Source organism: Cololabis saira, chromosome 6 (genome assembly GCF_033807715.1).
Source record: "Cololabis saira isolate AMF1-May2022 chromosome 6, fColSai1.1, whole genome shotgun sequence".
NCBI lineage: Eukaryota > Metazoa > Chordata > Actinopteri > Beloniformes > Belonidae > Cololabis > Cololabis saira.
The window spans coordinates 39,450,805-39,466,465 of NC_084592.1; the positions used below are offsets into that span (position 1 = coordinate 39,450,805).

Below are 15,661 nucleotides of genomic sequence, written 5' to 3' on the forward strand. Positions count from 1 at the left end.
TTAGTGCAAATTAACTTTTTTCTGATTCATTTGTTTTGCCTGTTGAGTCAAGATCATTGACTCTGGGAGTTTTAAAGTTTGGGTTTACATGTCATCAAGTTGTCCTCAACAACAAAACATTTTTTATCAACATAATAAAATAATGTATATTTGTCCATGTGATTCGCCTCACTCTGGCTAATGCTTTGTCACCATGGCAACCCAAGAGTTCCGTTATGATGTCAATGACCCCCTTATGATGCAATAAAGCACTGCTTACTGCTGAGGAACTCTCAGACAGTTGTATCACGTTTGGTGCTGACAGATCAACTATCACGTACAGTAGAAACATGAAACATCCCAGCCAGGTTTTGCAGCATACTTTTATTATAAATTCACACATGGAGCAAGATAAAAACAAAACCAGTCAAGATCCACCCCAGACATTCTGTACAAGCAGCACAAAAAGAGGAGAGAAAAGAAAACTGGAGGACGGCGTGACATACAGGATCCGCAAGTTCATTTCTCCACCGCGAAAAAGACTTAGAACTTGTGAAGGAGGCTTTTGCAGAAAAAGACCTCATAGTAAAATTTCTGAGAGCAGCATCTCAGATACTGCTGCTCTAATTTCGAGCGTCTGACGTTTCTCATCCCCAACAAGAAAGAGGAGGAGGATCAAAAAAATGGAAGTGGCCGTAGCAAGTACCTCTAAGTGCTTTCCTACTATTGGGAGCTCTTTTTCAGAAGGTAAGAGGACGAAAGATGACATAAACTCAGCAATAGCAAGCACGTCTAATAATGTTGCTACAACTGATATCTCTTCTTCAGAAAGAAAGAGAGCAGAAGATAAAATGGCCTCAGCGATAGCAAGCACGTCTAATGATGTTTCTCCTACTGAAATCTCTTGTGCAGAAAGTAAGGGGGGAAAAAGGACCTTCAAACTTGTGAGAACTTTTAAAACCATTTCTTCAGTTGAGAGCTCCTCAGAAAAGAAGTCATGAAGACGCTTCACCAAGAACGGACTCTAGTTCTGGTTCCAGACTGCGCCATCCTTGTCATTATTAAACATCTTTTTGTACGGAGAGAACATAATCATCATGGATCAAGTCTAGGAACGACTCATGGAGGAAGTCCCAAAGTACGACAACAAATTCGTCGTCACCTCATTACAAAGATTGCCAGAGGGCACAAATCTCCTGGAGGGAGATCTCTCAGAACTGCGGAGAAAGTTGGCCTCAAGGAGCGGGGATCCAGGTGGAAAAAGAGCATTCTATCATTTTCATTCCTGGTTGGCTCCACATGTAAAGCATCGAGACACGGACTCAAATTATGATGCACAGGTAAATAAGCTCTTTTTTCTACTGGTAGCCTCTCGGTTTGGGCGAGCTAAGCTAACAATGCTAGGGCAGGATAAACAAAGCCCATAATTGCCCAACCTATTGTTTTCAACAGAACTCATGCCGTCTTCATAGCTCCGTTAATCCATGCATTTAACAAAAAAACTACACTTTATAAGCAGTGATGGACAAAGATTCCACATCATTTATTACATCAAAAATACTACCACAGTGTGTACTCCACTACAAGTTAAAGTTCTGCAGTTAAAGTACATAAATATATCAGCAAAATGTACTCAAAAGTACTCATTGTGTAATAAAATGGTCCCTCCGTGTTTTATTATAAGATATTTTTGAATTGGAAGTAATGTTGCATTAATGTGTATACTGCATTTTACTAAAATGTCTGCTTTTTCACTATCACAGGAAGGAACCCCCTCTCCCCCAGCGTCCAGCATGGAGCCATCGTCCCCCTCAGATGACCCTCCACCGTCATCCTGTTCCCCGCTGCCCTCTGTCCACCCAGCTGTCCCTGCTGCCCTCTGCATCCACCCAGCCGTCCCTGCTGCCCTCTGCATCCACCCAGCCGTCCCTGCTGCCCTCTGCGTCCACGCCGCTGTCCCCTCCCGTGTCACGGATGGGACAGAAAAGGAAGCGCAGGGACCAGGACGAGCTGCACTTGGAGCAGCAGGCTGACCTGGAGGACAGGCAGGTGGAACTGCAGCAACGGTGCCCCAGGACACCAGGGATGAAGCTCCAGGGTTGGCGAGACTGCGGACCATTTTCTCAGGAGGGTCTGGAGCCCCAACCTGATGAGATGCGGCCTGATATCATTTAAAAACTCTCCAGTTTGCATGACGGCGTGAAGCACTAGTGAACTTTCAGCGCTCTTTTCTTGGTGTGTGTGTGGTTTTTTTTTTTTTTGGGTTGTTTTGGTTTTTTGCACATAGTTTCTCTCTTTTGTTAATTTGTTGTTAATGCATCTTTCTAATTTTAACTTTTGACTACTTTTCTTGCACTGGATCATTGTAAATTTACTTGTTTATACTTGAAAGTTGGTTTGTTTACTGTTTTTGCAATAAAGTGCACTCTGATTCAGATTCTGACTCTGAGCATTTCATGTATTAGTATTTTCATCAATTATTAGGTATATAATATATATTCCAGTGTGTATACACAAAACCATTGGGGTATAATTTATTAAAGTTTAAAAATGTAACCCATTAAAACAAGTGAACACTAATAAACATGAATTGTATATGTTTAAATATTCACCTATTTTAATGCCAGTAACACTTTATGCTTGTACTTTAATGTACCAGTCTTGCACTGTTTTAATTCATATAATAGTTTAACATAGTTTATTTTTTATATACAAAACTGTATAGGCATATTAATAGGTTAACTTGTCATATTTGAGTTTTTATTAATGTTGGATTTTTGTACTTCATGCACTTGCATTGTAAAAAATTAAGTTCTTTTCTCAACTGAAACTTTTTCATACTCACATGGTAGTTAAAAATGTACACCATTATGAAAACCAGGGGTCAGATCATCGTCACGAAAAACAATTCTAACCGTCCCTAAGTGAATGTGAATTTTTCACTTGTTTTCATCACCTATAGCTGTTTGTGGAATTACAAAAACAATACTGGGATGAGGAAATAAATCATATTTATTTTGCTCCACTCAAAGGAACATTTATCACAGCACACTTGTTTATTCCCAAAACAACTATTTACAAAACATGACAGCAATATGAGCAATTTCAATAATATTAGCCAAGAGTGCCACAGCACACTATGCCATTCTGCCTCGATTGGTTCAATGGGCGTACATCCCATCTCCTCCTTCTCCTCCTTCTCCTCCTCCTTCTTCTGTTGCAAATATGATTCAGGATAACGATACTTTCTTCAACATCCAAGAACTTCAACTCCAGCAAGATCCTCTTTCTCTTGGTCGCCATTGTTTACTGTGACCGGAAAAGCCGGAAGCTAAACAAAGAGTCAACTAGAGACGACAATAAACCATTCAGGAAAAGAACGCAACCCCCTAGCGGTCTGGAGGGGTACTGCACCGCGGAGAAGATGGAGTGACGGAGAAGTCCAGAGGAGTCACGGCAACGGAGTCACGGCAACGGCGTCACGGCAACGGCGTCACGGCAACGGCGTCACGGCAACGGCGTAGGCTCTGCGTTGGTTTAACGCAGAACCATAATCCAGGCTTCAGTCATAGAAGGCCACTTTAGCCATTGCTGTTTTTTTTTTTTTTTTGTCATCTCTTAAATGTCTGAATAAAATTTGCAAATGTAACGTCAAGCTGCTTGGAGAAGTTATTTTAGCATTTGCCTTTAACATTTGCACCTGCAGTACAGAGGATGCCCTAAGACCGGTACAGTGGAACATGTGGTGTGTCGGGGTGCATAAAGATGTGAGGGTCTTTCTTCTAAAACATTTTCTGAGACGTAAAACCCTTTCCAGAGAAAGGGGTTGTACTTTTTTCTGAATTCGTCGTACTCCAGACTTCTGAGTCGGATGTTCTGGCATTGACGCTCCCTGAAGTCAGAGAAACCCCAACATCAGAATCCTACAAATAAAGAAAAAAGTAAAAAAAAAATAATAGAGCTGCTGCAATAAGAGAACCAGAGTGGCGCCTTTTATGCACGAGCTGCAGTGGTTTGTTTGAATACATCTTCAATAAAGCCCGTTGAACCTCCTTGTTGTTGAAGTATGTTACATAATATCATGTGTCCTGGACCCTCATGGACCATCACGGACCACCACGGTTCACCATGGACCCACATAGAGCACCACGTGGTTGATTCCTACCTGAGATGTGACTGTGAGAAGAGGAGACGAAGTGACCACTGACAATTAGAAAACGCGAGGGCGTTGTTTCAGATTTGTGTTGCAGATGAATCCGCCCGTAGTTCTTTTAAGCAAGTGCATCAGACAAGTGTCTCAGGTGTTTTACTCTGAACCCTCAGATCACGTGTCAAAAACTTCCACGGAGGAAACACCAGACATCCTCCTGGACGCTCCTCCCGCAGCCTCCTCCCCCCCCCCAGGCACATTTTGTTCTCCATCAACATTGAAGACATTGATTTCTTTTTTCCTCAGGCAGGAGGAGAGCGGTGCAAAGGAGAGAAGTAAGAGGAACTCGCATGATCCGCGTCCCTACAGTTTCCTCTGCTGGATTCTGCATGTTTAATATCAATATTTTAATTCATATTAATGCAGCTTATATCAGCGTCACTACTCTGTTGAGATTTACTGGAGTGTTGTTGGTGTTGTCCTGTTGTCAAGCCTCCGCCAGTAACCTTGAACGCTGAACCCCCCCCCCCCCCCCCACTCGATCTGTTTGGCCCAGAGCATGAAAAGCACATTTACAGTTGTGGCAGAGGCTCCCAGGGGACTCATGGTGTCTCAACAAACACGGAAAGTCTTTCTTCTTCCTAAATCATCCACCGTGCAAGGAAGCGACCCGGCAGCCTGACGCGCAGCAGAGGAGAGGACTCTCTCACTTTTAAAGGCGAAGAGGAACTCAAACCGGTGGACATCCATTTTTAATCCATGTTGGACTGGTTTCCTGTCATGACTCTTCTCCCCATGGCAGCAGGGTGTCGGGAGTTTTCAAGTTTGAAGGTGGTGAGGAAGAGCTGCTTGGTCTCTCCCACCTGCACAAACTCCGCCTTCCTGAGCCATAACCTCAGTTGTGTTATGTAACTGTTGACCTCTGACCCACATTCAGCAGCCTGAGCCCGAGTCTCTCGTCTGCGAGCTGATTGGACGGCGAGACTCTCGGGTGCGTGCTTAGCTTGTGTTTCCAGGAGACTCTACCTCGGTCCCGCGCACTCGTGAGGCCATGTATGCCGAACCAACACGATCAGAAAATGCCACTGAAATCACACGCTCTGTAATGAAACCGGAGGAAAGGACCAGCGCTGAGAATGTCTGAAAGGGCTTCTCACAAATACATTTGTGCAAAACAATGAATAAATGTCTAAGCTACTGATAACTCCATTAAAAATGCTGTTTTGTGCAAATAAAATGCAGTTTTTGCCGCTACAAAAACTGAACCGTCATCATCTAATCAGTGAAGGAGGAGAGCGGACTTCACCAATTCATTACTGACCTCCTCTGCAATACAACAAGCCGTTTGTTTTGGTTCCTGTGGGGTTTTCTGACACCCATTTTCCCAATAAACTCATCAGACACAGTCCTAAAATTGTACATTTGGAGCCTCAGTGGTTGGCTTTCTTGGACACAGGTGTAATATGGGAGGTTGATCACCAAAACTCATATATGTGGTAGTTTACTGGTCATGGTTTCCACCCTGATTGAAATGTGCTAGCCTTCATTATTTTATTTTATGCTAATAATTATGATGGATATTAATATTCAAATGAAGATAATTACAACAATATTGTTGGTTGCTGCAGGTAGTAATGTCATTGATTATAATGCAATTTTAGTAGAAGAGAAAACCAAGGGGAGGGATAAATATGTAATAAACATAAGGTTATTGATTATTGTTTTTGACTGTATAAATTGGTAATTTTGTTTATCACAATCTACTACCAAAACATATCAGAGGAATGTTCACAGAGAGAAGAGATATATATAATATAGATATATAATCTAAGGGGAGAACTATTTTAGAAAACATAAAGTACGAACAACAATGAAAAGCATTTGTATATGGAACTGTGGAGACTCTGTGGAACAGTTTGGAGCAGGAAATGAAACAAAGTACTAACATAAATCTGTTTAAAAAGAGATACAAGAAATTATTTATGTGTGTGTTTATGAGTTTGATAGACAAATAAAATAGGGAACAATTGTATATTATACTTGCTTAAGATATGTTTAGATATTTATGTAGTATATATTATATGTTGAGAGGGATAGTTATAATTATGTAATATATGTTATATATTTATTATGTATGTAGCATATATATATTTATAGGGATATTTATGTAGTTTATATAGTGTATATTTATATAGATGTATAGCCTATAATATTTGTATTTTCTATATATTGATATAATATTTATGTAATATTTATATTTTCTATATACTTATATGGATAATTATGTAGTAATAGGCATGTTTACGTAGTATTTATATAGACTATATTTATATGGATATTGTGTAGATATAATAATAGCAATAATGTAAATTCATGGAGTTATAAAGGGGTAGGAACTAGGAAAAAGTGTATACTTCTTCCTACTCCTTTTTCGAACCTATGTACATATGAAAATGTTAAATAAATTCATTCATTCATTCATTCATTCATTCACTTGTAAAAAGCAGGTTTTTTTCTTTAAAAATTTCTGTTTTGACTTCTAAACGGTGTTTGTTATTATCATAAAAAGCGTAACTGCATCGTGTTTAATGTTCCTGCTGGGTTTGCCATAGCGCGCACCTCCCGTGCCACACGGCGCGCTCCCGACAGAGACGCACGAGGCGCGTGGCCGCTGGCGGAATGCGCGTCCCCGGTGCCCCGTTTCCCCGGTCGGCGGGTGTCCGTCTCAGGCTGGAGCAGGAGCGCAGGAACGGTGCAGCTCTGCGGCGTCTCTGCTCTTCTAGTGGAGATGTTCAGCATCACCCCGGCTCAGCCTGAGCAGCCTGAGCAGCCGCTCCTCTTCCTCGGGATGAAGAGCCGGCATCGGGTCTGAACTTCTCCAGCTTCTCCGGCTGCGGGACGAGCCGCTGCCGCTGCGACACTTCTCTGTTCTGCGGGGGTTTTGATTTCACCTGAACCCAACAGGACTCCGTCCCACTTATTACGTCTTCGGCTGCTGTTATTGTTTTATTTTATGTTTTATTTTTCTGTTATTCTTGTTTGGTGTGGTGATGAGTTTGCGGGCCAGAGGGAGATTGTAGCGGATCACTGGTCTGCGGTTTCCATGCAGAGCTGCGGCTTTTCTGACAGATCCGTTATATAAGAGGAGCCGTCATGTACGCGGGACGCAAGAGGAGAAAACCCGTCCAGAGAGCGTGAGTTGCGTTTCATTATTATCTTCGGCGTAAATCTTGGTGATTAAGCTTTTAAAATGCACCTGCTGGTCCGCTTCCGACGATCATCCTGCGCTTTTCCGTCCTCAAAATAGATTTTTCTTTAATAGTTCATTTAATAGTTAATTTATGAACGTTAATCAAGTCAGAGAGTAGACTACATGAGATGGTGAAATGCATTATTATTATCATTATTATTATTATTACAAACGGGCTGCAGGCCGGTCGGGTGGCTGCAGGCCTGCAGCGGCCTCGTCCTCCGCAGCGCTGCTTCGCCTTCTTATTTACAAAACTGAACATTTATTCTGGGAGGAGACAAAAACATCGCAATAAAGGGGTTTAATCTTCTAAAATTAAAATGTCGCTGTTTCTAGGGGTTTTCTGCACATTTGGCTGCCAACCGATGTTCACGTCACTCTGTTTGGACGCCCTGCGGAGCTCAGCGGGACTAAATTCTAGAAATATATAAATTATAGGCCTATAAAATCTCCAATTTGCGGAATTAAATTCACAATGTTCTTCATTAATTTATTATAATTATAATTATAATTATTATTAATAAGAATAATAAGAATAAAGAATGCAATTTGAATTTGATTTATTTTGACAACTTTACTTTAATAGCCTATGCTTTTAAATCGCACCTTTTCTCACCATGAACGTTTCAGAAAAAAAAAAGTCAAGCTGTCATGACATCGCAGCCGCGTGCAGCACCGCACTGACGGTGTTTTTTTGTCGGAAATGATATTAATAGTAATAATCTACAACAAAACAAAACAAAATCCAGCAATTTGAAGGTACATTGCATGTAAGTAAGGAATGGACACATGTAAATGCTTCAGAGAGCTGCAGGATGAATCTCTGCTGCAGCTGTTGTCGATGGTGTGTACTGCTGGATGCATCTGTCAGCTGCTAGTGCATTCTGAGGAGCCTGAACAAAATCCATCTCTTGGTATTTACTACTAAACCCTGTGGAAATGTTGTAGGCAGCTATTGTTTTAATGTTTTATCAAAGTACAAAGACACAAATGTATAATTTTAGGTTTTTTAAGATGCAAGCAGAAAATCCAGTGAATCAGTTTGACTGTAAATCCACTGCAGACCTTGTTTCAGATTGTAAATATTGGTATCAGTTTAGTGTGAATGGAGGGATCTGAATGTGTCCAGAAATGACGCTGATGATGCTGTTGTTTGTTTTCTGGGTCACTACTTACTCTTTCTTGATTTATCAAACATAATTCATGTAGAGCAGCAGATAAGAACAACAACATCATTTATGGTGGCTGAGTGTGAACGGAGATGTTTAACAACACAGAACAGAAATACTGGTGTGGATGCCGATTCGTTTCAAAACAGAGGAATAAAAGTCCACCGGCTGTAATAAATGTGTTTGGTTGAAGATGTCTGATCTGCTGATAGTTCGCTGGTGTCTCCTTTCAGATGATAAAGATGATATAAAGAAGCACTTTTGGAGGATTTTCATTCAGTTTCTTTATTCTGTGGGGAAAAATATCACAAAATAATTTAATCTATTAGCTGAAAATTCTGCATGACTTTTTTCTTTTTCCGTTTACCCTAATCAAATTGCTTATTTGTTAAGATTTTTAAATCTTGAAGATTTAGCTGTTGAGACAGATTTTATGTTATATCGATATAAATCTATAAAAATAAAACTTTTGGATAAACATCTTCAGTGATGATTCTATATTTATAGCCTGGGCTGAAATGTGCTGATTATAGACGAATCCGGCGAAACCCGGAAGTCGAGCGGGCCGCCATTACTGCGGTGGCGGCTCCGCTCCTCCGCTCCAGCCCATAGACATATATACGTATGGATCTATTACTCCGCTCCCTGCCAGGCTCTCTTAATGTATTTGTATCATCGGAACACTCCTGTCCCGTCACGTGCATTTGTTTTGATAGTGAATGAAGACGGGAGGGACTTTCAAAACTACTTTTCTGTTTCACCAAGTGAACAGACGGAACGCAAAAAAAGATGTTAAACTGCTGGAAAGGAACTGGAATTTACCTGGATACCTTAAACAAGGAAGCCAGGGAGCGGTATATGGAGAAAATAATGATTATTAACGGTTTGGATCCATATGAAATCCCTAAAGAATGAAGCTCCGATGAGGATTTACTGCCGCAGTTCTGCAGAACCACCGTCTTACTACCTTGTTTAGTGTTTGGCAGCTGCTTTGGTAAATGTTTGACTCGCCATGTGTTTCAATAAATTAGTATAATATAACAACATACAGTAGCCTACATCTTTTTTATTACTCTTACTTCTCTTTTCTTTTTTTTTATGCTGAAGAGGCTCCGATGGCGTGAGCAATATTTTTCTTTTCCTCGTGAGATTATTTTTTTCTTCTGCAGCTACAAATAGAGTTGATATTTTTTCCTCAACAAACTAGTTTTATCTGCAGATTGGGGTTATGTATGTATGTATTCTGTATCATCGGGAGCTGAGATAGTTCTGCCCTTCAATTAGAGACCTGTAATTGCGTTTTTTTTCGTCATCGGACGCCAGGCGATCAATAAAATATTCTTGGATACCTAAAATAAAACAAAACATAAACAGGTAATATTTAATTGTGCAGACGTGCCTCGTAAGGAGAGGAGGTGGAGAGAGCTATATTACAGTGTTTAATCATACACTCCCTTATCTCCCTATTCCTCTATTCTTTCCTGCTTATCGCTCAAACAAATCATTATTTATAAATTAACATCAGCATTAATTTAAGATACCTTCATTATTTATGGAAGGCCACTGTCTAACATCATCAATCCAGCTATAATGATGCTGTAGAGCGTCAGGTTACAATAACAGCGCTGCGGTGGCAGATTGACACCTGCCACCGCAGCAATGGCGCCGCCGCAAGATGGCGGCGCACACAAACCGGTCGCCGGATTCGTCTATATGTTCAATATGCACATAAACAGATCTGCAGGCTTCCTCTGCTGGGATTAAAACAGGAACAGGAAGCCCCGCCCTCCAACAGATCCAAAGCACGTGATTGGCTGTTTTTATTAACCCTGTCCTATCTGAACAGGTTTCAGGAGATTAAGTCCAAAAAGTGCAACTTGTGTAATTATTTGCTTTAGTCACATTTTTAAACTTTGACCAAGATCAATAATTAGTCTCCTAAACTAAAACAAAAATGACCGTCTCCTCATCACTGGTTGATAAGAGGCCTAAAGTATCAACAACTTTATATTAAACTCGAAATACTTTTTTAAAACTTTGTTTGATGATTGTAAACCAGCTTTTGAAACATAAACTACTGCGATGTGACAGCCAACACTGAAGTGCTTTGAACGACGCTCTGAATGCTGATGTTTTCATGTTTTCTACCTTTGCAATGACGATCAGGGTGAAGCAGCCGCCGCCTGAAGGGGCCAAGTCCAACCCGTCCAAACGGCACCGGGACCGCCTGAATGGCGAGCTGGAGCGGCTGGCCAGCCTGCTGCCGTTTCCCACGGACGTCACCGCCAGTCTGGACAAACTGTCCATCCTCCGCCTGAGCGTCAGCTACCTCCGAGCCAAGAACTTCTTCTCTGGTAGGTTTACTGCAGGGCCAGTGAACAGGGAATAAACTGTCCTCATCAGTCCCAACACTAATGTCCTGCTCTGTCCTACTGAAATCATTTAACAGAAGTGTGAAAAGACTTATTGACGGCAGAATTGTGCCTGATTGGTTTCACAGAGACCATAGATTAGGAGGCTTTATTGCTCACTAACTATTTGTCACATACTTTACACTGAGCATGTCACATTCTCTCTGAAATGCTGTTTTGTTTGTCTTTAATCAATCAATCTTTATTTGTATAGCACTTTTAAAACAACCACGTTTTACTGTTAAAATAAAATAAAAACATGGACTACAAAAATAATCATAAGACACATAGGGCCTGATTTACTAAGATCCTAAATAAAGAGTACTAAATTGCGTGTGCACTGAAAAAGTTTGCACGTGCTGTTGTTGTGTGTTTTGCGGGTGATCAACTAAGAATGCTTGCGCAATTGATAACAGGTGCAAACCTCAGTATTTAAATGAGGTGTTGCGTGTCTTACGGTTTGCGCCATGGAGAGTCTGGATGGAAAGCAGGATAGTCGCAAGCGCAAAATGAAATTTGACGAGTTGGAGTTAGAGATATTAGTGGAAGAGGCAAATAAACACATTCATGAACTACAGCAAAGAAATTTAATTATTACCAAAAGGAACGCAATATGGGAGAAAAATAGAAATAAAATAGAATAAATGCAGTTGGTAAGACAAAAAGAACGGCAGATGAGGTTAAAAGAAGGTGGCAAGATATAAGGCGAAGAACTAAAGAAAAAGTGGCCTTTAATAAAACTTGTGCAACCATTTTTAAAATAGCATGCAGTAGGGCTGGGCGATATGGCAAAAAAATTGATCACGATTTTTTTTCCCATATTGAATGATCTCGATTTTTAATCACGATTTTTTTAAATCAGAAGATCCCCCCTCCCTTCTGGAATAAAATAGAAAGAAAACAGAGATTAGTTGTTTTTTTATTAACAAATAAAGCAAATAGCATGTTTTAACAAGAATCCAGAATGCTACCAGTGGTACCCACCGAAAAAACTAGGGATGCACCAAAATGAAAATTTGAGGCCGAAACTGAAGCGGAATAAAATTTAAAGACTTGGCTGAATACTGAGTACTGAATAGCCTACGGAATGCGGTTGTTCACAGTTTTTCATTTATTTTGCCATTTTTTTCACAATTGCATAGATAAAATTGCAATGACATTATTAAAAACAAAAACAGTAAACTAATATGAGTTGAGCCACTGTCAAGCAGCTGGCGATGCGGTTGCTTAAATTGACCAACAGGTGGCTCTCTAACATCACTGTTTGCTTACTGTGCGTGACTCTCACGCTGGTTAGTAATTAAGGAGTTAAAACTCACTCGCCACTTACAGGACTCAGTAGCCAGCAGAAACGGCAGTTTTATTACATTTATTAACTGTAGTACCGCTATTATGAGAGGTTATTTCTCACAGTATTAGCCTAAAGGGACTTAAGGCTGATTTATGGTCCCGCGTTACACCAACGCAGGCCTACGGCGTCATCATGCTGAGCTCTGCTTGTTGCCTCCGCGTTCCGACACAATCACTCCGCTGAGCGCGCACACACATACACACGCACGCACGCACACACCCATGTCGGGGCCGCGGAGTTTCTGAAGTCGGCGGTGATGAGTAATTTGTGGTACAAGCAGAGCGAATCACAACTTTAATGAGTGCGGTTCGAATACACAATACATCCATCACGAAGGGCATTTTGTGAATCCATCACACCCTCCTCCTGTACGCTCGGAAGAAGTTGTCCGGCGAAATAAATAAATAAATAACCGCTAACCGTGAGTCCCGGTCGGCTCAAAGCTAAGCTAACGCTAGCCTGCGGTTGTTGTCTTGTAGTTTTATTCTCTCTGGTCACGCTTGCTCCCACCAGTGCAGGGGAGGCAGATGTGACTACTTTACTGCCTATGGTCATGCAACTTGCCGCGGCATGTCATGCATGATCAATTAATGCAGACAGCGCGATGCCAGGAAAGCGGGTTGTGATTGGTTGTCGTGCACTTTGCTGCAGCATGTTTTGCACGTGATCGAGAAAGTAGACCCACAGCTGATCACCGTGATCGAACTTAATTTGATCGCGATCACAAATCGTGATCGTATAATCGCCCAGCCCTAGCATGCAGCAGAATAAAGACTCTCTCTCTGCGTATTCTTTGATTTTGGCGATGTCGCCTCCTTGCCACAATAACAGCAGCCATCGGTGCGTAATGCTGGGCAGATTAGCACCTTCCTTTCGAACTTATTAAATACAGACGCAATCACAATCCCTGCAATAACTTTCAGGCTTGGTAAATCTCATTGCGTGTGGTAAATGAACCTATTTGCATTTTCCCCTCCCAGTATTTAGTATTTTCTGGCGGGTACGCCCCATATTGATTATTCATCAGGGCAAAAGTACTAAACGAACAGCGTGTGCTATTTTGCTCATTTGAGAGGCGCAGTCCTCTTTGCACGCTGTTAGTAGATCAGCTTGCACATTGGTTTGCGGGTGATGTCAAGTTTGCACGCGTTTTTACGCACGCAAACCTTTAGTAAATCAAACCCATAGAGACATAGAACGATGGAAACAATCCAGTAAAAAACCCAATGAAAAAAATAAAAATAAAAGTATAAAATACATAAATAAAAGATATGGAAGCATATGAGGAACTTTATTCAAATTAAAATGCATTTGCGGAAATGCTTTTTCATTTTAAGAATGTGCCCGCATTATTTGAGTCAAAAATGAAATTGATAATATATAATCCGAATTACATTTTAATTTTCGTATTCAACACTGCTTATTCTTGTACTTAATTCAAATTAAAAAGAAAAAGACGTTTGAGATTTAATTTTCAAATCATGCCTCAGCGAATAGTTCCCAATATTCAATTTTAAATCTAAAATTTGAAAATTAAGTTCTCAGCTGCAGCCTGGAAACCCTGGAAACCGCTCACGTTTTTTAAGGTGGCATCGTATTTTGCCGATTTCCCAAAGTCTGTTAGAAAAGGTCTGATGTCCTACAACTCTAACAGAGTTCTAGATGTCAACATGAGACACAGACAGTAGCGGCGTTTCTCTACACGGAGCGTTGGTGCCGGGTTGACTCCTCAAGTCATTTTTGTGGCAAAATCCGGTAATATTACTGTACCTCGTCGGTCGACATTGCTCCTCTTTGCATTTCGGTCTCCATAGGTTGTAAACAAACACACTGTCTGAATAGGAGGAGTCAGCCCGGCACCAACGCTCCGTGTAGAGAAACGCCGCTACTGTCTGTGTCTGTGTCTCATGTTGACATCTAGAACTCTGTTAGAGTTGTAGGACATCAGACCTTTTCTAACAGACTTTGGGAAATCGGCAAAATACGATGTCACCTTAAAAAACGTGAGCGGTTTCCAGGGTTTCCAGGCTGCAGCTGAGAACAGGAGAAGCTGAGGGGGCGGGCCGTGACGTCACTCTCCTGCGCTGCTGAGATTGCGAATTCATTTTGAATTTTGTCCCCTTTTTTGCGGGCAGAGCATGAAAAAGAAAAAGCAATGTCTTCTTTGTTTTCTTTTTGATTATGACATAAAATGTGCAGCGTAAAGAATAAGATTAAAATGCAATTCGGATTATATATTATCAATTTTATTTTTGACTCAAATAATGCAGCTACATTCTTAAAATGAAAAAGCATTTCTGCAAATGCATTTTAATTTTCAAATTTTAGATTTAAAATTGAATATTGGGAACTATTCGCTGGGGCATGATTTGAAAATTAAATCTCAAACTTCTTTTTATTTTTAATTTGAATTAAGTACAAGAATGAGCAGTGTTGAATACGAAAATTAAAATGCAATTCGTATTATATATTATCAATTTTAGTTTTGACTCAAATAATGCAGCTACATTCTTAAAATGAAAAAGCATTTCTGCAAATGCATTTTAATTTTCAAATTTTAGATTTAAAATTGAATATTGGGAACTATTTGCTGAGGCATGATTTGAAAATTAAATCTCAAACGTCTTTTTCTTTTTAATTTGAATTAAGTACAAGAATGAGCAGTGTTGAATACGAAAATTAAAATGCAATTCGGATTATATATTATCAATTTTATTTTTGACTCAAATAATGCAGCTACATTCTTAAAATGAAAAAGCATTTCTGCAAATGCATTTTAATTTTCAAATTTTAGATTTAAAATTGAATATTGGGAACTATTTGCTGAGGCATGATTTGAAAATTAAATCTCAAACGTCTTTTTCTTTTTAATTTGAATTAAGTACAAGAATAAGCAGTGTTGAATACGAAAATTAAAATGCAAATCGGATTATATATTATCAATTTCATTTTTGACTCAAATAATGCGGGCACATTCTTAAAATGAAAAAGCATTTCCGTAAATGCATTTTAATTTGAATATAGTTCCTCATATGCTTCCATAAAAAGAATGCTATTATCAGCCAAATGCCAATCTGAAAACGTCCGTATTCAGTTTGGATTTGAATTGAGGCGGGTCAGCCAGGGACCGTAACTCAAGTGACAGGTTAGTGAGGGGCCGTAGCTCAAGGGCCATGTTAGTGAGGAACGGTAACGCAAGTGACAGGTCAGTGAGAGATCGTAACTCAAGGAGGACGTTAGTGAGGGACCGTAACTCAAGAAGCAGCGTGTTGCAGAGTTTAGGACCAGCTACTCCGAGAGAGCGATCGCCCCGCTTTTTCACCCTGGTCCGTGGAACCTCTAACAAAAGTT

General features: G+C 40.4%; 1 protein-coding gene across 2 annotated transcripts in view; it reads left to right on the forward strand.

Moving 5' to 3' along the window:
• Positions 1–6,854: 6,854 nt before the first annotated feature.
• The window catches only part of LOC133446178 (aryl hydrocarbon receptor-like), a 73,007-nt gene continuing 64,200 nt past the window's right edge, over positions 6,855–15,661 (forward strand). For both annotated transcript variants that reach the window (XR_009782805.1, XM_061724094.1), the window contains exons 1-2: positions 6,855–7,323; positions 10,715–10,902. Coding sequence is in view for 1 of the 2 variants with exons in the window: in XM_061724094.1 (XP_061580078.1) it covers positions 7,283–7,323; positions 10,715–10,902 (229 nt within the window). In the remaining variant the exon portion in view is untranslated. The remainder of the gene's footprint in view (positions 7,324–10,714; positions 10,903–15,661) is intronic.